The sequence below is a fragment of the Periplaneta americana genome, chromosome 16, assembly GCF_040183065.1.
Source record: "Periplaneta americana isolate PAMFEO1 chromosome 16, P.americana_PAMFEO1_priV1, whole genome shotgun sequence".
NCBI classification, from domain to species: Eukaryota; Metazoa; Arthropoda; class Insecta; order Blattodea; family Blattidae; genus Periplaneta; species Periplaneta americana.
Window position 1 is genome coordinate 21,829,010 of NC_091132.1, and position 23,388 is coordinate 21,852,397.

Consider the following 23,388-nt stretch of genomic DNA (forward strand, 5'->3'; position numbering starts at 1 on the left):
TCTGAAACGAGAACAGAATGCAGAGAAATTGGATTGTATCGAATTTCATTTAGAACAGCGCAAAAAATGGCAAAGAAAACTGTAACGCTGTTACTACAGAACGTGAGTTGTACTTGCGCTGAAACGAGAACTTGAAGGCGAAGAGCTACAGAGTGTGTCGGAGAAGTGATTTACCAGTGTACGACCAACTATTCTTCGCTTGACAACCATTGTTCTGTATATTATTTAATGTACCGAAGTACATATGATGTTTCCATGCAGATATTCTGCGTCATTGTACGATTAAAGAGTAGTAGAACGGAGAGTATTGCCTATGTCGTTGACTGCTTAAGCGAACTTTCAAGACATCGGCAGTCAACTCTCGAAGGTCAAGCAGCCTTGAATCGCCCCAGTTGTTTATACCAGACTGAACTTCTATCTATTTTGGCAACTGTTATATATGTATAAACAATCAAGTAGCTCATTTGAAACACCATCTTTAACTTTCAGTGTATAATAATCCGTTCCCAAATCTTTATTTAATTTATGCTCGACCATGCCGAAATGTAGTAATTATACACCTGGTAGCAGACCTTTAATGTATGTCATTAAAGTACACCTACTCATTAAAGATCAGGTCTTTCAGCCAATGACGCACTCAGGTTACAACTGTTCAGCCAATGACAGGTCAGCTTTCTACCGTTATAAAACCGCAAGTATCGATTATTCTCGGATATGCAATCGAAAGAGAATTAGCGAAAAGTCACGGAGGCTGGAAATCCAATACTGTCGCAGAAGGTTATGTTCTGTTACTATAATAATTAGCGTTAATTGTAAATAATATTCAAATAAATACAATTTGTCATCTCGTTTTTCAATGTCTAATTTTATTTCAATGTTATCTCTGTAGGTTCTTATGGCCTAGCAAGGTCAATGTGGATATCTGTTCCTCGGAAAAAAACAATACTTTCGCGTCTGCGCACATCTCACAACATACGGGACATTGCTCAAAAATTAATAATATCAAGTTAGAAATATGGTCGAGCATAAAAAGTCGTATGAAACTCGCCTATAATGGTAATTAAGAAGCTCGTATGAAAATTATGAAACTCGCTTGCGCTCGTTTCATAAATATCCATATTCACTTCTTAATTACTATCATTATAGCCTCGTTGCATAATGTACTAATAAACAATCAAGTAGCCCATTTGAAACACCATCTTTAACTTCCAGTGTATAATAATCCGTTCCCAAATCTTTATTTAATTACTAGGCCCTTATTAAAAGGCTATGATTATTTTTTTTCGTATGTTAGAGATCAAGTGTACTATCTCACGTAAAAAAATATTAACGCCTTATTTAACGTTATGTTTTATGTTTCTTAGAAATGCAAATTTATTACAGATTTTTTTTTCTATTTATAAAACCATAGGTAATATCTGATAATAGAACCAGAACATTTTGATAACTAAGATACTGTGTTGTTTTGTATTCCCGTCTCAATTAAACATTTATAATGTTATTTATTTCAATGATGTATGTTATTCAAAGTTACGAAATCTTTCCACATCGACCAAATGCTATTTCGAGAATGATGAGCGAGACTCGAAGCGCACGAGAGTTACGATACGAGACTCGAAAGACAAATGCAACGAACACGGCGAGCGAGAGCGACAGTCATATTTGTTCATCTCAAGTAGTTACCTATTTGGTCCCAGCTTCGACTCTGAGGAATATGGTCACCTTATAATATCATATTGAAATGCTGCATACTCGTAAGTACAACTGTTTTGTTCTGAAACTGCCAACAGTAGGATTAAAAACTATCGCAGATGGAAGAGGAGGAAAGACGTATGGCCGTTACTTTGAACCTCGCCTCGTGTACCTATTTGCGTATATTTTGCAATGAAAGCAAAACACTAGTGTCGCCGTACCAATAGGCAACCCCAAAAAGGGCTGTAAGTTATACATACAGTAGAACTCCTATTATCCGTCACCCTATTAACCCATTGGCTGATTATCCGACTGTCTATTTCTCGCTCTTTTTTTTTTTTTTCGGAAATAAATAACTTATATAAAGTACTGTTTTGTACATCATATTAGTAGCACAATCTAGTATATACAGTCACGAAGCTCAATACGTAGGGAATATGCATTCATAGATAGTTGCTAATCACTAGGATCGCTACTACCGCTACTATCGCCTCATTACAGACAATACAAAATAGTACCGACACAGTCTATTGTTCCTAGTACCCTCACAACTCAAGCTTCATGACTGCGTTAGTAGGTTCTACATATGTTTTTGCTATATTGTTTTATTGAATGGTTTGAGACAGAAAAAATTGTGGCTCATCTCGCATCAGGGTAATTATGCAGAACAACTACAGAAGCGATTTTGTTATTTTTGGTGGTTTGGTACTGTTTAGTATTGAATTTCGTTTATTAGTACATGTATATTATGCATAGGTCAGTTACGGTTGAGGTAGAGTATATTTTTTTTTAAATATGAAGAAGAATTGAACTTGGTTTTTTTTCTTATGTTTAGAATATATATATTATTTTAATGTACCTTAGTACATATGATATTTCCATGCAGATATTCTGCGTCATCATACGATGAAAGAGTAATGGAACGGAGAAAAATTCTCTCCGGTGTGGCTTAGTGGATAAAGCATCAGCACGTAGAGCTGAAAACCCAGGTTCAAATCCCGGCGCCGGAGAGAATTTTTCTCCGTTCCATTACTCTTTCATCGTATGATGACGCAGAATATCTGCATGGAAATATCATATGTACTTCGGTACATTAAAATAATATATATATATGATATGCGTAAATCACTTCGTGATTTAAGACGGCGCTTATTCCGTCGGATCCCGGCCAACTAGTCACTCATATCGAGTGCACCTCAGCACATGTGTGGACTTCGGTCCTGTGTTCATAGACATCTATGACGTAGTGCAGAGGGCGGCCACTAGAGGGAACCCAAGAGTTGGAGCTTAATCTGAGACGATTCTAACCGGCGTCGGAGTTGTATCCGGTGTGGCTTAGTGGATAAAGCATCAGCACGTAGAGCTGAAAACCCAGGTTCAAATCCCGGCGCCGGAGAGAATTTTTCTCCGTTCCATTACTCTTTCATCGTATTATGTTTAGAAGACTATGTTGTTGAGTGCATAACTTTTAATGTATTGTGATTTGATTGGCTGAAGTGTTGTGTGTTGTTATTGGGTGATGTGACTTCCAGTATGATTGGATGGTTGTGGTTAAGTCATAAAGCATTGTGTGTTGTTATTGGGTGATGATTTTGCCGGTATGATTTGATGGTTGTGGTTAAGTGATAGCTGTATGTTACGAGCTATAGTTTCTCTAAGTCGTTGGCTGTATGATTGTAGTTTGTCGTAGTTGGTGCGTGTATTATTCTCATCTTACAGGTGGTCTATCGCTGTGAGTTGTAATGGATGTAAAATTTCGTTCTTTATCTGTATAGAGTTGAGAAAGGAGGATATTGTAGACTATTTCGTGAATCACGGTATTAGTAAGGATTGCATGATTTGCGAAGTGTGTTGCCATGAGTTGAGATCTGAACTTCCGTTGCGGGAGTTTATACCGGAAGTATGCGAAACTGAAGAAAGTTGGTCGTTGTGGTACCTTTCTGCCACATAGTAAACTTAGTGTTGTGGACGTTTTTCGTTTGGTTGCGTCATTGGATATTTGGGAGAATATATGTTTAAGTGTAAATATCTAATGGAAGAGAGAATGTGTGTGCATTCTTTAGAGCAGCTGCAACCCTGTATCCTTCGAATTATTAAGGTAAGGTTCATCATGTTTGACATTGTTTGACGAATTTGTGAAATTGATTCAGTCTTTGTGTGGCTATTTTGGTTAGGTTAGGTTATGTTATTGCTGCTTATATTTGTCCTCTTGGAAAAGGCGTGAAAATTAAGGTTTTTGATAAAAACAATATTACATTAAGTTTTTGCGGTTTACGTTGTTTTCCTACTTTTGTTTTTAAGTTTTTTTTTTTTTTGAAAAAGGGGGTAAAAATGTAGGGTGTGGGAAAGAATAAAATTTACAATCGCTTCTGTAGCTGTTATGCATAATTACCCGCATCAGAATACGAGATTGGAGTTAACACCTGCGCGATTTAATAAAAAAAAACAAGGATAAAGAGTAAAAAAGTATGTAAATCTACAACAGGAGACCTCCTTTATTCCTATCCTTCCTGAGACAGTCATTACAAAGGGTTTCCTTGTCCTTTAAAAATCCGTCGTTTATAACCAGATTTAAACTAGTGAACTTCTGATCCACTACATAGCGAGTTAAATACAAGACCATGGAGGAAATTACAAAATCTTCCATGGTACGGATTATCCGATTTTTTCGATTAACCGTTCAGTCCATCCCCTTCATTACCACGGATAATAGAGGTTTTACTGTACACAATTTTTAACATAAATTAATGACACTACTACATTACGCAACAAAATTGAAACTTTTTTGAAGAGTTGTGACATAATATGCGGTTTCTGAAAGATTCTTTTGGACAGCAGTGTCACACAGGTAGGAGATGTTTAGTAATCCATAACGTTTGTGCGAGATCGTGCGTATTTGCTTATTTTCCGCACAGAACCAATACGCGGTAAGTGTGAAATACCACATTCAGTATTCCCAACGTAACACACATAACAATTTCCCTCTTCTTACCGCTTAAGCGCGACATTCATTTTATTGCTTTAGGCTTTTAACATATTATTTTTAGAGACATTTAACATAGTAATAATTATAAATTGGAAACTTACCACTGCAATTTCAGCTAAATTACAATGTTAATTATTGTTTTTAAATATTTGCAAAAATTAAGTAAAGTCTACTACTACTCCACGAAACTTATTGCATTCCTGATACAAGTAACATTAAGGGAAGCCGTGAAAAAATCAACAAGATTCCAGATGCCGATGTTATTACTGCAATATGTTATATAAATACTATTGTTAAAATATTAAAATGAAAAATAAATCATTACATAATCTTACCGTTTGTTTTAAGTTCGCATTTATAGACTGGGGGAAAAAAAAAGACAGACGTATATCACGGCCTGCTGGAGTATAGTAAACACAGAAAACATTTTATAGCAACAATGTTGAAGAAAGATATTTTGGTTTTCCGAAGTTGCCGTCATTAAACAGAAACCAACATGGAGATTTCATTGCAACTAATTAGAAATTCGTCTTTCAGGTATGTAATAAACGATCTTCGCACAAAATAATGTACGATACACGAGCGGTATGTTTGTTTTCATGTTCTAGGAAATTAAAAAAGCTCAACTACGTTTCGCTTTTTCAATCTTTTCCTCGAACATGTAAACGTCAACATACCGCTCTTGTAAGTAACGTATATTACTATTATTAATGCGGAGTTTAATGAGTTTCTCATACTTTTGAAAGCAATGTTATCATATCAGTCATCAATTGTTTCAGAATCTTATGTTATCAGGAAACACGCAGGGAAGCTTAAAACGGTGATGTACTACTAAGTGCAAGTTTGTTTAAGCCAACCCATCAAAAGGGGCAAAGACGCGGAAAGGAAGAAGGGAGATGGGATGCAGATAAGGACGAGGAGCGAGGGGAGGGGGGGAAGCAGTCTTGAAAATCTTAACGGGTTCAAGCAGCACTCGTCGGAGCAGCAGTCTAATCCAACTGATTTCCATATGAAAATGTTTGTGCGCCTTGTTACGCGAATCTACATACTAACCCAATCCTAATTCAGTGCGGCTTCATGAAGAATTCCGACACGTTTGTTACATTTTGACTGGAACAAAGATCACGGAAGACTGCACACAGGCTAGATTACATATGTTAACAACGGCTTCCCACTTTCAGATCAGTTTATCATTGACAGCAGGTTCTTTCTCCCATTGTACAGAGTCTAGAGAGATATTTTATGCTGCAAGGAAGATAAGGTGTTCAAAGTTTAGCATTATCACCATTCTGGTATCGAGTTAGGGAAGAGTTGATGGCATGCCGTCTGCTTATGTAAAGTGAGGATCACGTAAGAGCAGTTCCTAAAAGACTAATTTGGCCGTCTCGTCAGTGTTGCCAACTAACACCAGATATCACCAAAGAGGGTAAAATCACAATGCCATGAACAATCATCATCATCCTTCACGAATTAGGCCTCTGTAGACCTGTTTCGGCCCCATCTAGCAGTCTTCTTAAAGGTCTTCCTGGTCGACGATGTCCTCTAGGTTTATATTGCATCATAATTTTTGGGATTCTTGAATTTTCCATTCTTCTTACATGATCTAGCCAATTGAGTTTGTATCTGCTGATTTTTTCTTCTACTGACTCTACTTCTAATTGTTCTAAAATTTCTTCATTCCTTTTTCGGTCTAAAAGAGTATATCCTGCTGTCCTGAAAAATTTCATTTCCGTTGCTTTGATTCGGTTCATGTCTTTTTTCTTTAATGTCCAAATCTCGCTTCCGTATAAAAGGGAGGGTAATGCTAGTGTATTATATATTTTTATTCTTGTAGATTTTTGTACTAATTTAGCTTTTAATGTATTCTTTATTATTCCTAGAATTTGTGTAAATTTGGTAATTTTCTTGTTCACATCTTTTTCATTTTGATAAGATATTTCATAACCCAGATAATTGAAATTTTGCACTTGTTCGAGGCATTGGTTGAACAACAATAATAATAATAATAATAATAATAATAATAATAATAATAATAATATACTTTTAACAATAACGATGTCTTGCTTATTTACTTATTTACTACATCTTATTTTTATGTTGGGAGGTATTTTCTAAATGGTTCAATAATTTGTGAAAGAGTAGACCTATATTTTCCACTTTGACATCTCACACACTATGTTGGAAATTAGTAGATTAATATGATCTAATATTAAAATGTATTTTGTCTGACAACATGAAATTCATTGCTATGACTGAATAGTTTACGATTCACGAGACCTAACCTAAAAATGTATTTTGTTTGATCACGTGAAATGATTAGTACAAACTCCGAAAACCGAACGCCACATCAAAATGTATGTTTAAGAATATTTACTTACTCCTAATAATTTTGCTATTTTAGTTATAATTGCTGTCTCCGTGCGCATTTTCTATCGATCATCTAAGTGCATGTATCACACCATATGCTATATTTATTTTCACTTATCTGACTATAATCTTGAATTGTAACCGCAACACAACACATAAAATAACTATTATGTATTAACATAATTCTGATATTAATTAATTATTAGAATGTTCGAATTTCACTAGCTTCCAGTAATCGGCTCATAAATCTAGAACAATTTGAATTTTCATAATTTTCACTACTGACAACAGCTGTTCCTTTGCCAACATAACAGTTAGAAAATCACTACCAGTTGTAATATTTCTCAGTATCGAAATTCGAAACGAAGTTGGCAAAAGAAAATTCAACCTTCAAACTAGAAAAGCATCATAATCCACTAGCATTATGTAGTAATGGGGGAAAAATGGTTGGGTTTCATCCTTATGGTACGAAGTAAGCTGATCCGAATTATATACGTGTACAAAGCATTCAATATTACTTGCCCAGTTCCAGCTACAGTATTTTCAATGGCGGTACAGCGAATATGCATTTGCGTGCACAAACATCGTCAATTCAGGGAATCGTTTCCTTTCGACATAAAGATTCCTCAAGAAAAGAATAACGTACGCTTTTAGACTTGAGCGATGTTGGTGATACTGTTTCGGATTGTGGTTTGTGGTGTAGAATTAAATATAACAAAGCCCAATTATAGAATGCTTATAGTTCCCCAAGATAATGGCAATGAAAGTAGCGGTCTGCCAACTCTTAACGGCTTTAAGCGCCATAGAAAAAAATTAACATACGTACAGTTTGGGCAACTTTGGGTCAAGCATGTAGAAATTATTAGAGGGAACACAGAGTTTCTGCCACAACAGAGAGTTCGAATCTCGTCTATAATATATCTACTTCCGTGTCGTGCGAGTCTCACCATGTGTGCCTAGTAGCCTACGTGTGGCTGCAATTATCTCAAATGGCAAAAGGTCGAGGATAAAATGTCTTTGAAAAAAAAAAAGGTTCATCTGTCACAGAAAGGGAAAGACATATAGAAAAGGAGAGGAAGTGGATGAGAGACGGGGAGGAAAAAATGAGAGAAAGCGAAAGAGAGGATAGAAAGGAAGAGAAATAGGAGCGAAAAAGAGAGTGAAAGAAAGAGAAGAAAAAGAGAGAGGGGGGAAGAGAGGAAACGAAATAAAGAGAAGAGGCTCAAGACAGAGAGGAAGGGAAAGAGAGAGAGGGTAGAAAATAAAAGCAGGGAGGAAATAAAAACAGGAAGCGAAAGAGAGGCAGAAGAAAGATAGAGACGAATTAAAATGAAATGGGGAGCGAAAGAAAGACAGAGAGCAAAAGAGAGAAAAAGGAAGTAAAACAGAGATGGAAAGAGAAGGAGAGTCGTGAAGTAAAAGACAGAGACGGGGAGGAAGCAAAATATAGACGGGGCGCGAAGGAGAGAGAAAACGTAAAAAAGAGAGACAGGGAGCAAAAGAGAGAAAGGAAACAAAACAGAGACGAGGAGCGAAGAAAAGACTGGGAGCGAAAGAGAGACAAGAATCAAAAGAGACAGATAGAAAGCCAACAAGAGATGGGAAGCGGAAGAGAGAGACGGGGAATGAAATAAAGAGACGGGTAATGAAAGAGAGAGATTGGAAGCGGAAGAGACAGGAAGCAACAGAGAAAGACAAGGAGAGAAAGAGACAGACTGAAAGCAAACGAGAGATGGGAAGCGGAAGAGAGAGACGGGGAATGAAATAAAGAGACTGGTAACGAAAGAGAGAGACTGGAAGCGAAAGAGACAGGAAGCAACAGAGAAAGACAAGGAGAGAAAGAGACAGATTGAAAGCAAACGAGAGATGGGAAGCGGAAGAGAGAGATGGGGAATAAAATAAAGAGACGGATAACGAAAGAGAGAGACTGGAAGCGAAAGAGACAGATTGAAAGCAAACGAGAGATGGGAAGCGGAAGAGAGACGGGGAATAAAATAAAGAGACTGGGAGCGAAATAGAGAGGCTGGGAGCGAAAGAGACAGGAAGCAAAAGAGAAAGAGATAGATTGAAAGCAAACGAGAGATGGGAAGCGGAAGCGAGAGACGGGGAGTGAAATAAAGAAACGGGGAGCGAAAGAGACAGGAAGCAAAAGAGAAAGATAAGAGAGACGCAGAGAAAAATAAGGGGAGAGAAAGAGGGACATGAAGCAAAAGAGAGAGTTAAGTGAAAGAGAGATGGAGAGCAAAGGAGACAGGAAACAAACCAGATAGAGTAAAGGAGGGACAGGAAGCATAAGAGAGCGAAGGAGAGGCAGAAAGGAAACGAGAGACGGGAAGCGAAAGTGTGACAGAGCAATGAGGGAGGAAGGAAAAGAGAGATTGGGAGCGAAAGAGAGGGAGGAGCGAGAGAGAGAGATGAAACGAAGGAGACGGGAATGAAGAGAAAAGCGAAAAAAAGATGGAGTAAAAGAGGGAGCGAAAAGAGGAACAGAAAAAGAGAGGGCGGAAACGGCGGAATAGAAATAGTGGGCAAGGGAGTGGAAGCGAAAGAGCGGAATAAGAGAAAATAAAGGGGGCTGGAAAAAGGCGTGGGGAAACTGAAAAAGAGAAAAGAGAGGCAGGAGATAACAAGGAAGAAAGAAGGAAAGAGTTCAGGAGAGAGAAAGGAGAGAGAGATCGAAATAAAACGTTTTGAGAGGTTGGAGGACAGAAAAAGATAATGACTATGAACACCATCTTAAGACTTGGTTTCTTTTCTCAAAACTAAACTAAAGCCATTATTTCTTCAGAAATATGTGAAAGGTTTCGTACGCACAGATTTTAAAAAATTGTAGTTTTAAACATGTACAACAGCCCTGCAGGAAGAGAACTCATTAATTCCAGACGCCCAATGTGACAAAAGAACGCTTAAATGCTACAGGGGCATGAATACAAATAACACGCTTTATCTAGCTTCCCAGTCAACTCGGTATCGGCAGTATAACATTTTTGTCTTCGTGAATTTCCTCGTTTTTATGTACTTTATTTCCATACATTATGCTGCTACTTCACAGGCATTTTTGCACTAACGGCAGCATAACAAAAAACAATAAATAACTTAAAGCTATTATCTGATATTTATTGTGGGACTTTAACTTCAGAAATCAGCACTACCAGTGTCGCATCTTCAAGTATGAAATTAATTCTTGTCTGATGTAGTGTTGGACTTCGTCATGTTTTCTATTGAATAGGAAACTTGATTAAGTTAAGTACCTGGGATGTACTTCCTTATTCCAAACGATTTCAAATCCCGCATTTTAAAGAGACAAATGGTCCACACCTGTGGAGTAACGGTTAGCACGTCTGGCCGCGAAACCAGGTGGCCCGGGTTCGATTCCCGGTCGGGGCAAGTTACCTGGTTGAGGTTTTTTCTGGGGTTTTCCCTCAACCCAATATGAGCAAATGGGTAACTTTCGGTGTTGGACCCCGTACTCATTTCACCGGCATTATCACCTTCACCTCATTCAGACGCTAAATAACCTAAGATGTTGATACAGCGTCGTAAAATAACCTACTAAAAAAATAATAAATAAAGAGACAAATCAGTGAGGATAAAACTGCAGCATGTGGTTCAAAACTCGTGGCAGCACAAAGAAGCACATTCTACATGACAGAATCAATAAAAAAACTCGCATTTTTCATACATATTAAATTATCGAGTCACCCAGCGTTCAACTAAAAAATTCACATAAAATTGGATTTTTCACTTCAAAAGACTACTAACCGATAATTCAAATAAATTAAAAATGAAATTACAAAGTGACACACGCACACACTATTCGTGCGTGCATTTATATACATTATTAAATAAAATACCATGGTCTTAAAATGCAGAATTAAAGTTTTAATATCAAAAGGAATGGCAATTTGAAAATTGATAAAAATATTTTGAAGTGGTGATATCTTCGGAAAAATAAGCAATTACATTTTTGGGACATTTTGATAAAGACTTTGACTCGTACGAAACGAAGCATCCCATACATATAAAGACTTAGGCTATCAGAAACGTCTCTCTATAGAGTTACCATCAAACACAAATTTGCTTTGACTGGGGAAGAATCTGGGCTCTTCCCTGAGAATTTTGACAGAAAGCGGGATAGATTTGAAACGTTTATTCAGAGAGTACTAAAAGAATAGAATAAACTCAAATATTATAATGTGCCGAAGTACATATGATACTTCCGTGCAGGAATTCTGCGTTACCTTATGATAAAGGATGGATAGAATAGAAAAAAATTCTCTCCGGCACCAGGACTCGAACCCGGGTTTTCAGCTCTACGTGCTGACGCTTTATCTACACCGGATTCCAGTTCCGATGCAGGATCGCATCCCTCTCAGTTTAAGTTCTACCTCTCACAGTACATGAGGGTAGGCCACCGAAGGGAAACTGACAGGTAGAACTTAAACAGAGAGATTCGATCCGGCATCGGAACTGGAATCCGATGTGAATAGAGCTGAAAACCCGGGTTCGAGTCTCGGTGCCGAGATAATTTTTCTCTGTTCTATCCATCCTTTATCAAACTCAAATGCGCTTCACTAATGTGATAATTTCTTCCTATGGAAAGCAAATCGGAATGAATTCTGAGGAATGACATGGTGAACAGAAGTTATCGCATTATCCTATAAGTGTTAAAATTATCGTATAACGCGTTAATTTATCGCATGGCTGGCAATGCTGATACACGCTCAGACTTGAACTTATAGTTCACCAAGAAGACGTAAGAGGTCGTTGAAATCAATTATTTACCGTAGAGAAATGCGATCACTCAAGAAATATACTTCCTTCATGGTTATGCTGCTATACCGGTAACTTATAATTTATAAACGAACAAAATAAGTACCAATTGGACTTGCTGCCACTGTATGCTGCAACAAGAACCGCAAAAGAAGATCCAAATTGAATAGATATGGATGAGGATAGTTTCTTAAATCTGTACTTTCATAATTCGCAGCTATTTCACTAACGACAACTGGAGAACGTCAAGGAAAATATCTGACTCAAAAAGAGAAGTATGGACTTCAGTTGTCCCAAAATAATGGACAGGAATTCAGAGACGGTACCAGCAGGGGGGATTGACACGCTAGGTATGACAAGGAAGAGAGAGATGGGGAGTGAAAAAGACAGACAGGAAGTAAACGAGAGATTGGTGCGAAAGAGGGAGACGGTGAGCGAAATAGACACATGGAAGCAAAAGAGAGACAGGAAGCGAAAGAGACAGTCAGGAAGTAAACGAGAGATTGGTGCGAGAGAGACGGCGAGCGAAATAGAGAGACGGGGAACGAAAAAGAGACAAGAAGCAAAAGAGAAAAGCAAGGAAAGAAAGAGAGACAGGAAGCGAAAGAGACAGACAGGAAGCAAGCGAGAGATTGGTGCGAAAGAGAAACGGCGAGCGAAATAGATAGGGAGCGAAAAAGAGACAGGAAGCAAAAGAGAAAAGCAAGGAAAGAAAGAGACAGGAAGCGTAAAGAGACAGACAGGAAGCAAGCGAGAGACTGGTGCGAAAGAGAGAGACGGGGAGCGAAATAGAGACAGGAAGCAAAAGAGAAAGACAAGGAAAGAAAGAGAGACAGAAATAAAACGAGAGATTGGTGCGAAAGAGAGAGACGGGGAGCGAAATAGAGATGGGCAGCGAAAGAGAGACAGGAAGCGCAAGAGACAGACAGGAAGCAAAAGAGAAAGACAAGGAAAGAAAGAGAGAGATTGGTGCGAAAGAGACGGAGAGCGAAAAAGGGACAGGAAGCAAAAGAGAAAAGTAAGGAAAGAGAGACAGGAAGAGAAAGAGACAGACAGGAAGCAAACGAGAGATTGGTGTGAAAAGCGAAAGACGGGAGAAAATATTCCGCCCCTTCCCCTCACTTCACAAATAGCAATAACTTTTTTCAGAATACTTTCATTTCAATTTACTCGCTACTTTAATGTTAATGTTATGTTCAACGCATAACTATTTCTCAGAAATTACTTCACAGCTGCTCTTTTAATGTCATGCATGAACATTCTTTAACTAATTCAATAACATTTTTTCGGTGTTTTACGAGTTTCTTACTCAATATTTCCAATATTACAATAATACGTAGTCACGCAATTTGTAGCACACGTACAACAGTTTCTTACCCAATATTATGGTAATCAATACACGAGTCACGGGATTTATAGCACACCTATACAAGACCTATAAATAGATTTAATCTAAACTAATAGTTACATGTAGAAAATATTTTTTCTGCCGTTTTCAAATTACCATAACTCCGTAATTATGAATATGATTCCATTAATTTATTTACATTTTTTGTTTCAAATAACTTAGGAATTACCTCCATAAACCGGACGAAAACTTCGTGAATCACCCTGCATACAGCAGCAGGTTCCGATAAAAAAAAAAAAAAGATCCAGCAGAGTAAAATAAATAATCAATATTTCTCCAATAAGTACATCGAGCCTAAAAAATTAATGTGTCATTTCAATAGAAGAAAATAACCACAAGAATCTGGCACACTAAATCTATCATTACAGCGAAATATTATTTCAACAAGTTTAAGAGCAAAGTCGTAAGAACTTATGTCAGATCCATTGATCTGCAAAATACAAGTCAGAGTTTCCACACTCACGAAAGGCAGCAATGCTTGCATACTACTGAAAAAAACCAGCAGTAGCACCGAAAGAGTAAGTGAGCCTAAAAAAAGTCGTTTATGCCTTAAAAGGTCCTGTTTTGTTTACGAAATCTGGAAATCTCAAAATATTTCTGTAACCAACAATACGAATGCAGGTGACAAGAGTGTGAAGAAACTTTCAACATTGTAATAATTCAAAATTATGAAGATAATTACAATTAGAACTACAGTATTCTTGTATATTATCTAGTTTACAATTCATATCCCCAACATCTAATAACCATTTTCTAAACTTCTACACGTTATAAAAAAGTTTCTTTGGCTAAACTTCTATAAACTCTGTGAACATTGAAAAATTAAGCATCTCGCGATATGAACAAACATATAGTCATTCAATGACAAATTGCATACGTACATAAATGAAAGTATTATACTCTTGAAGGAAACAATAAATGTTGCTTTCTAAATCAATTCCTCCTGTCAATAAAAAATCAAACGTCTCTTTCAATAGAAAGCCAACACATCATAAAATACAAACCATCACCACTGTTCACATATAAACAAAATCTTCTGAACAACAGCTTCATTATTTCATTACCAGGACTCAGATTTTAATTTCGTCTTACAGAAAATTTTAATTAATTTACAGATCCGAAACACAGTACCCCGATTGCTGAAAAACTGTAAAGCTCACTGTGGTAATTTATTTTGCACTTCTATGTCATTTCTTTTGGTTTTGCGTAACTATTTTATAATTCTCTACTTTTTTAACTCTTGTCACGTTACTATCTTCATCATTTATTTCTCAGAAGGAAGCATTAACAAAGCTCAAAATACTGCATCTGTTTTTCATTATGTTCCCACTGAAGGCCTCAAGTATTCACACATTTTATATTTCAATTTTTCTTGAAAGCCAAGATAATTTAAAAATGATATAATTACAATTGTGTTTACTACAATAATGTATTAAGTTTTAATAAAAAATTGACAGACATTTGACATCATCAGTAAAGTAGGAAAAGCTAAATTAATAAGCCATTTTTTATTTGAATAAGACCTTTTTAAACTGTCTCAACCCAAAATGTCCCTGGATACCCAAGGAAGAATGCAGTTGCAATTTTTAGACTGTTTATGGCCCACGACTGCTTGGCCAAGCATCTCCACAGAATTGGAATATCTTCATCACTTATCACTTATGTAATCTTCAAGGGGAAATGGATCAAAATCATCAACACTGCCCAGCCACTATCAACTTGGCATCCTTGAATGAAAAATACTGGAGAGCGAGAGAATTAATGATTTCATTGTCAGGAATTCAGCATTAGCAAACAACATTTATATATTTAAACATTAAGCAGATAAACATATGCAGCAGTGCATAATTAATTTAAATGCCACCACAACAGGCATACGTAGGCCTATATATCAGGATACACATCACATTGTGACATCTTGACTTTTCATTAATAAATTGATTTATTACATCGCAAAGAATCCAAAAATTTTGACTCAATGTTAAGAATAACCAGAATATTCTCTGTCATTCAATTTTGAACGCAAATAGTTATGTGCTGTAAACAAGAAAAACTACGTTCAGCAGTGCAATACCGGTAACTCTTAATTCAAAGATGTCTGTGCAAACCTATTACAACAGAAGTAAAAAATTCTCATTAAAATTGCTGTCCCTAAAATTTGCTACTTGTTTATTTCTAGGTTATCTTTTATAATTTCAATTCTATCAATAGTCTCTAAACACACACCTTCATCTCAAACAGCAGAAATAACTAAAATGCTCTCTCAATTAATATCACTCAATAAAAGAATTGTATTCCAATGGATACTATCCCATTGTGGAATCCTGGGAAATGAGAATGCGGATGCTTTAGCAAAGAAGGGCAGCACTGCTACTTACAGACCTGTTACTAAATCTACGTATTACTCTGTGAAAAGATTTATTAAATCTACATACTTAGACTTCAACAAACAAAATTTGATAACTCAATCCCAAGGGAAAAAATGGAACTCTCTGCATCAAAATCCACAGTTAATTCCCGATTTACCACGCAAATCGTCTGTAGCTGCATTTAGATTGGCAACAGGCCATGATTGTTTGGCCAAACACCTGCATAGAATTGGAATATATCAGTCCCCTAACTGCCCATTGTGCAACTCAAACCAAGAAATGGATTCGGAACACCTCAAAATCTGTGCTTCAGTGGCTGGTCATGATAATATCTTTGAAAAATATTGGAGTGCAAGAGGTCAAATGACTATTGTCAAACGCCTGGCATTAGAAAACAACAACATATTTAAAAAATTCTCATTCTACATATAAGATATAAAAGGCTTAATCCTACCTGTTCGAAGCCTCCCAGAATTTCTGTGGTGTCCATGGCAGAGTTGACGGACAAAACTCGAAGATCTTGTCCTAATATTTGTGATAGAAGATGCAGAATACTTGTCTTACCACTACCAGTTGCACCAACCTGTATAAAAACAAACCCTTCTTTCTCAATGCAAGAAAATAAATCAGTGTGGAAAGCAGCATTAATGAGAATGTTGATTATAACACATAATGAACTACTAAAAATGAATTCTCACTTCAAATTAACATAAAACCAGCACAATACACATGCAGTTATACATCCGTAAAAGTGTTCATTCCTTACTGTTTACTCCCATTACAATGTCAAGGAAAATATGACTCAAAAAGAGAAGTATGGACTTCAGTTGTCTCAAAACAATAGACAGGAATAACACAATTCAGAGACGGTACCAACAGGGAGGATTACTACACTAATGCCCAAACTTCTGCCCCTTCTCCCTCACTTCACAAATACAGTTAAACCTCGATAACTCGCTTATTACGCTATCCCGTGTAATACGCTTTTTTTTGTCAGGTCCCTGCACATTTCATATATAACACCTTTATAAAATACCCCGTTTGTTGTGCTCAAGTCCCGCATAATACGCTGTTTTTGTGGAATATTTTCGATGTAATTTTCAGCAATGTACTGTAATAGCAATGAAACATCTTGGTCACTGAACTCACTGGTGCCATTAACCTGAAAAGTATTGGTATTCGACCCTTTACCTGCACATTTAAACCTTCATACTTTACTATACCCCACCCTCTTGTTACGCTCTCTTATTCGACTCTTTACCTGCGCTTAAAGTCTACATACAGTTACAATACCTCACCCTCTTGCTACCCTCTCTCTCAAACAGCATTCCTCACTCAGCCGTAATAAAATTCTGGAAATTTTTGTTGGGCAGTTTGTTGTCCTTTAGTATATTGAAGTGTCTGTGAATGTGATTACAATGACAATGAGTGTTAAACAAAAAGCGCTTTCTGTGTTGGAAAAATTGGAAATCTTACGAAAGTACAATGAGAACAGTACTCTTACTCAGAAACAACTATCTAATTCATTAGGAATCCCATCATCGATATTATGAACGATAATAAAAAATTGCGACTCAATCACTGCAGTTGTGACGTCGTCGGGAGGATATAATCGCAGGAAACTGAAGTGTGATAAACATGAGGACTTGGAGAACATGCACACGGCAAACAACTATAAGTGACTTTTTTTCCGAAAGAATTAAGTACATATTGTGAATGTCTTTAACGTACAGTACAGTAATTACATAATGGAGTAATACTATATTACTTTTCATGAATCATGTATTTCAACAAATAAAAATGCTAATAGATACTGTATATAAGTCAAAATTAGTATACCCGCCTAATACACGGTCCCGGTTGATATGCAGTTTACACCCGGTCCCTTGAACAGCATCTTATTGGGGTTTTACTATATTATTAATTTTTTCCAGAACACTTCCAATTCAATTTACTCCCTACTTCAATGTTATTGTTATCTTCAGCTCATAACTATTTCTCAGAAATTACTTCCCAGTTGCTCTTAATGTCATGCATAAATATCTACTTCATAATTTTTTTATTCTAGTTTCAACTTTTTGTTCTGCCTCTAAGTAGTGTGTAAATTTAAACTGAACAGGACACAGTTGACCAAAATCAAAATCTAGCTGAAAAAAATTATAATTTTCAAAGTCACTGAAGTTGGTGTTTCTACACTGTAAACACTAACGAGATGTCTGCATTTCAGAAATCAACGCAGAAAGGGATTCAGAAAGATTAACAACAGTAAATACATAGCGGAAGTTGAAGATTGATAAACACCCAGACGGTCCACACCCAGTTGAGAGCTGGAGTGATGCAAGGGAAGATCGTTCTGTGTTGTGCTTAAGCAATATATTTTTTAATTTCCATGTGGAAAGTCTGCCCAAAGGTATGTGCTTTTGATTTATATAAAATTTAATTAATTTATTCCATGTTAATACTGTAATAATAATGTTCCTGAATTAAAAATTGAATTTTCGGTCATGAAGTTAATTTTTATACTAAGATTTTAAAAAATCGGCGTTTATTCGCGGAATTATTTTGACCAAAACACAAAACAATATTTGGACTTTAAATCCAATATTGTGGTTTAACGGTTTTTTAATAAATTCTTTTACATTAGGTGACAGACGGTAAAAGCGGCCTTCGGTGACTTGTAAACAGTTATATAAATTAATCCTTAAGAAGAAAAGCTCTTCAGAGTATGTTTTCGTTGGATTATAAATAGGAAAGTGTCCACAGAGCGTTTTTAAGGGAGTTAAGAAATCTATTTGTTATTTTATGAATGATTTTAAGAAAACCTGGAAGTTGTGCTGGACGAAGAAAGGCAGGTTTCTGACAAAATATTCAGAATGGATGAAAACTGAAGTGAAGTTTCCACAATAGAAACCCAATGGTAATGAAAGAACCTTGCATCTCGCTTACCAGAGGAATGGAGAAACATTTCAATTGGAAGCATAAGTTCTTTCTCAATAAATTCCTTTCTAAGCAAAGGAACAATAATTTGTTTCATTTTGAGCCCTACCTCATGAAAGTTTTTTTGGGCCGCCAACACCGGAAAAAAATGGCAATGGATCTCGTAATATTACACCATTCAGTTACTACTGAAGAAAAATCACTTCAGCCTTCAACCATTCCGATATTTCACCAGAAACCTGTCTTTTTATGCCCCACACAACCTACATATAATTTTTTCCTGCTAGACTGAGATTCTGGTCCACTGTGCAGTGTGTCATTCAGTACTGCAGCTGCTGTTCATGGGTTGTGTAGAGTTTCCGAGCTTGTGCCATGTTGTCTCAGGGCTTAAGGGTGTTTGAGAATAAGGTGCTTAGGAACATATTTGGGGCTAAGAGGGATAAAGTTACACGAGTATGCAGAAAGTTACACAACGCAGAGCTGCATGCATTGTATTCCTCACCTAACATAATTAGAAACATTAAATCCAGACGTTTGAGATGGGCAGGGCTTGTACCACATATGGGCGAATCCAGAAATGCATATGAGCTATTCCATCTCAAATCGACCGAAATATAGAGAAAATTGACCTTACAATTTCTAAATACAATAAAACTTTTTTTGTACGTAGAGAAATGTGATACAATGCTTTGTGCAAAGTTTGAGGCATCAGAACTTCATAGTGTTTAAATTTAAAATATTTAAATTTATCGTATTTTCATAAAATTTGCAACTTGAAACTGTTGTAGCTCCGAAACCCTTTCACCCAATGATCAAAATCATGGTTTATTTTGATGCTGAGAAATTAAAGTTTATATTGACATATAAACAGATTTTCTTACTTTTTATGGAAATGGAGAAATTTAGATTTTTCCTCATTAAGATGACTTTGCCAAGAAAAAAATATTTTTAAAATATATACTTAGATTCTGCATTGAAAGTATAAATAAACACATATTTTTTACTGATGGCACGTTGATAAGAAAGTATTGAAAATATCAAATGAAGAAAATAAATAGTATGCGCGTGAACTAACCAGCTGAATGTGAGGTGGGAGCTAGCCGAGGTAAGCAAGGCCAGAAGACAAAAACACGTGATGTGTAGTCTAGCAGTCATGGCTGTGCTAGCTTTATCACAGGTTTTCATTAACACAGGAGTAAAATGACGCTCAACACTCGCTTATCTTCAACTCTTGGCCAGTGCGTGCGGTAATGCGCCATTCAAGTCTAGGCGTGTGAAAATAATTTATTTAATACCCTCGAAACTTATTGCCGTACCACTAAGCAAACAATGCCGAATCCCTCTTAACAATGCAAGGTTTTTTCTCAATATTTTTTTACATTTTTACAAAGTGGCAAAAACCCTAAAAGTAAGTAAAATCAGATTATCTGTCTCTGTATAAAATAAAAATAAGGATTACTTCTTAACATAACCTACCAAATGTCAGCTTCAAATTGAGCTCTCGTTCAATGTTCTGCAGTAAATGGTTCCAGAGTTCTGAGTGCTGAAAGAGGCTTGTTTTTATAAAATACGCTAAATTTGTCGCTCAATAATACGAAAACCGTTTGACTTTCGATAGTATATTTTTGCAAATGTACTCCTCTCAGCACCTTGTATAAATAGGGAAAAAATTGGAGTATAAAAAAATGCGATGTTTTATACTGATCGATTTCATAAGGAATAGCCCATATAGAGTGTTAGTTGGAAGACCTGAGGGGAAAAAGACCTTTGGAGAGGCCAGGAAGTAGATGGAAGGATAATATTGAAATTAATTTGAGGGAGGTGGAATAAGATGGTAGGGACTGGATTATAATCTTGCTCAGGATAGGGACCGATGGCGGGCTTATTGAGGACGGTAATGAATCTCCGGGTTCCTTAACAGTCATTTGTAACTGAGCCCCTCCATGTCTACTACCCACAAGCCGTCACTGGTCACATACATGTAATATATGTCATTTATGTCACTCAGATGCTTTCGTTAAAAATTAAGATATCCATTATTTCTTCCAGCGTAATGAAATTCTCGCTGTAAAACTTATCTGTTCTATCATAGACTGGAAGTCGAGATTTCACAAACCAAGAGATTTACAATTTTCCACTCATTATTATTCATTGCATCTCTACACCATTCCTTTACTAATCCATAAATTACATTATTCACATAGAAGTAAAGTAAACATACCAGTATCACCATCCAATTCATGTTAATACATCTTGCAAGTGAGCGCAATGCAGGGAACTGCTTTCTAAGCAGCATCAAGTTACTGTCTTCATGAGGCAGACTTTGACACCAATCTCCACTTCCGATATCAGACTTGCTCTTCGACATCACTACACTGTCACTAAACTTAACAGGGTTTTGTAACCTCAGCCCATCACGCGACAGACAAATGTCATCAATAAACAATGTGCTGTGTGTTACGTGAATCTGAGGAAAACTGCACATCAATGGAAACTCTGAGCCAAGCACTTCCATATAGATCTCTTTAACCTGTAACAAAGGCAGAATACACAAATTAAAAACTTGAGAAGATATGTGGCTATGTAACACACATGCATAATACTGTAAGCTTAAACAATACAATTTTCCTCACCTAGACTTATGTTAAAAATTATTTTACAGAGATACTGCAAACTCTCGGTTATTCGTGCAGATTATCCGGTTTGCGTGTTATTCGTGCAAGGATTTTTTTTTTTACTTCGGTGAATGTGTTCGAAGATTGAAACAACAAATTTCGAATACTTGTGAACTGAACTCGCCAACTATAGTCGCGACGCTGTTATTCCCAGCGTGACTCCTCCTCTTTGCTTACGTCTTAGGAAGTCAAGGCTCTATAAAGTCTAGGTAGGTTATATCGTTCGCCATTTTTGTTCTTTCGTTGCCGAGCTACCAGACGAGGGATCTATTTGCCACACCGTTAAACTTTATCATGTCGTAGCTCCTATGATACTAAATCAAACACACTGTAATTGAGCAAATAATTGAACGGCAATTAACGTCCTCGTGTGCTTTCTGCAAACGCCAACGAAAGAGCCAAAATGGCGGGCGATTATATTAAGTATTTATCCAGCCTTAGGAAATGCATGACGTCTTCATCAGCGAATCACAAGATGCACACATTTAAATGTAGCCGACCTGCAACGTGATTGGATGCCGGAAATTAGAGCGACGGGACTATAGTACTGTGGGTGTCATAAATAGCAACAATCGACAAAGAGCTGCAGTATAAACACAGTACAGTACATACTAGATAAGTGAACCGAACTGGAAAAACTTATGAAAGCTAAATCTAGCAACGTACTGTACAGTAATTTCAGTGCATTAATGTATTTAGTACTGTAAATAGAAGCAATAGAATATAAATTATGTCGTATTTTGAGTGTCAAAATTTGTTAGCATTAGACGAAGAAGGCTGTTTGGCTTTCTAATTACAGTTTAGTTAACTTTTATTATGGTTTTTTTTCGAATGTTGGCAACAGTTATTTTAAAATTAAACTGAGGTCGCAGCTATTATAGATCATTGTAGTACAGCACTGAGATTTCAACTCATATGATTAGATGGTGAGGTGAGTTCAATGATTTTTAAACTGCAGCCTGATATTTTTATTCTGTCGTAGAAAGTAAAAATGATAATTTTAAATACAATAAGTTAGCTTACTATACATATATGTTTATGACTTTCTTGCTAAACCATTGTGGCAAATCAATAAATATTTCGGATTATTCGTATTTTTCTTGTATTTGTGCCATTTTGATCGATGATTAGCACGAATAATCGAGAGTTCGCTGAATTCGAAGGTAATGAAAGAATTATTTAGCAATAAGAAAGTAATGATGGAATGATAATAGAAGAGAAACAACTTTAAAAAAACCATTTCACTTTTGAAGTAGAGTATGTCTTCCTCACATTGAGTATGGATACCTATTCTGGGATCTGTGGTGAAACAAGAAATGGCAGAATCTGAAATGCTTATGTATTGTAACATGACTGGGCCACAGCCGAATGCTAATGTTATTAATAGTTAGGCCATGAACCAATGTAACTTGTCTGACCATGCCCAATGACACAACCTCCCCCCTCTACAGGCATCTCTGCACAAATGTACCAATATTGTATTATATTTTTCTGAGAATAAACTTATTATTATTATTATTATTATTATTATTATTATTATTATTACCATATGACCTCAAATAAAATAAACCTATATAAAATTATTTTCCACTTAACCAGTAAAATCAGTTACCCAGCACTGCCTTTGTCCCTTAGATACGACAACTGTATAATGGATAACTTGGCAACAAGACAAGGCCATGCTTCGTGCATTTTTTCATATGTAGTTTCAATTCCTAAACTTACAGAGATTACCTTATCTTTTGCATGCACTTACCTTCTCCTTGTCTTCCCTTGTCCTCATTCTATCCACATATATGAGGTCAACGAACTTGCCAGGATTGAACTTAACATTGTTCTTTCCTGCAGACGTGTATTTCTTGAAGTCGGCAATTGTTGCCTCACACCACCGGGACAAATCACGCAGATTTAATTCCCATGGAGCCCCTCTCTGTCCCCAGAGCCTCAGTTCACCTGTTTCCCTCACAAGTCGGGAATTAAACTTCACCATTTGAACAATCAGATTATGTGGCAGAGTGGGAAAGAGGGATCTCAAAATGAACTCCAAGTCACACTCAGTTAAAGAATCGATGTAAACCTGTAAAAAAGAAAATAGTGGGTGAACAAATTGTATGCTGACCAGAAAATAGAAACTTTAGCTATCAGTGAGCATGCTCCCAAATGGCCGAAGTTTCCTCTTTC

General features: G+C 36.6%; 1 protein-coding gene across 1 annotated transcript in view; it reads right to left on the reverse strand.

The window, feature by feature from the left end:
• LOC138692278 (midasin-like) overlaps positions 1–23,388 on the reverse strand; it is a 507,844-nt gene that overhangs the window by 428,969 nt on the left and 55,487 nt on the right. The window contains exons 33-35 of the mRNA XM_069815451.1: positions 22,964–23,284; positions 20,754–21,062; positions 16,050–16,178 (exon numbers count right to left, since the gene is read on the reverse strand). Of these exons, the coding sequence (XP_069671552.1) occupies positions 16,050–16,178; positions 20,754–21,062; positions 22,964–23,284 (759 nt within the window). The remainder of the gene's footprint in view (positions 1–16,049; positions 16,179–20,753; positions 21,063–22,963; positions 23,285–23,388) is intronic.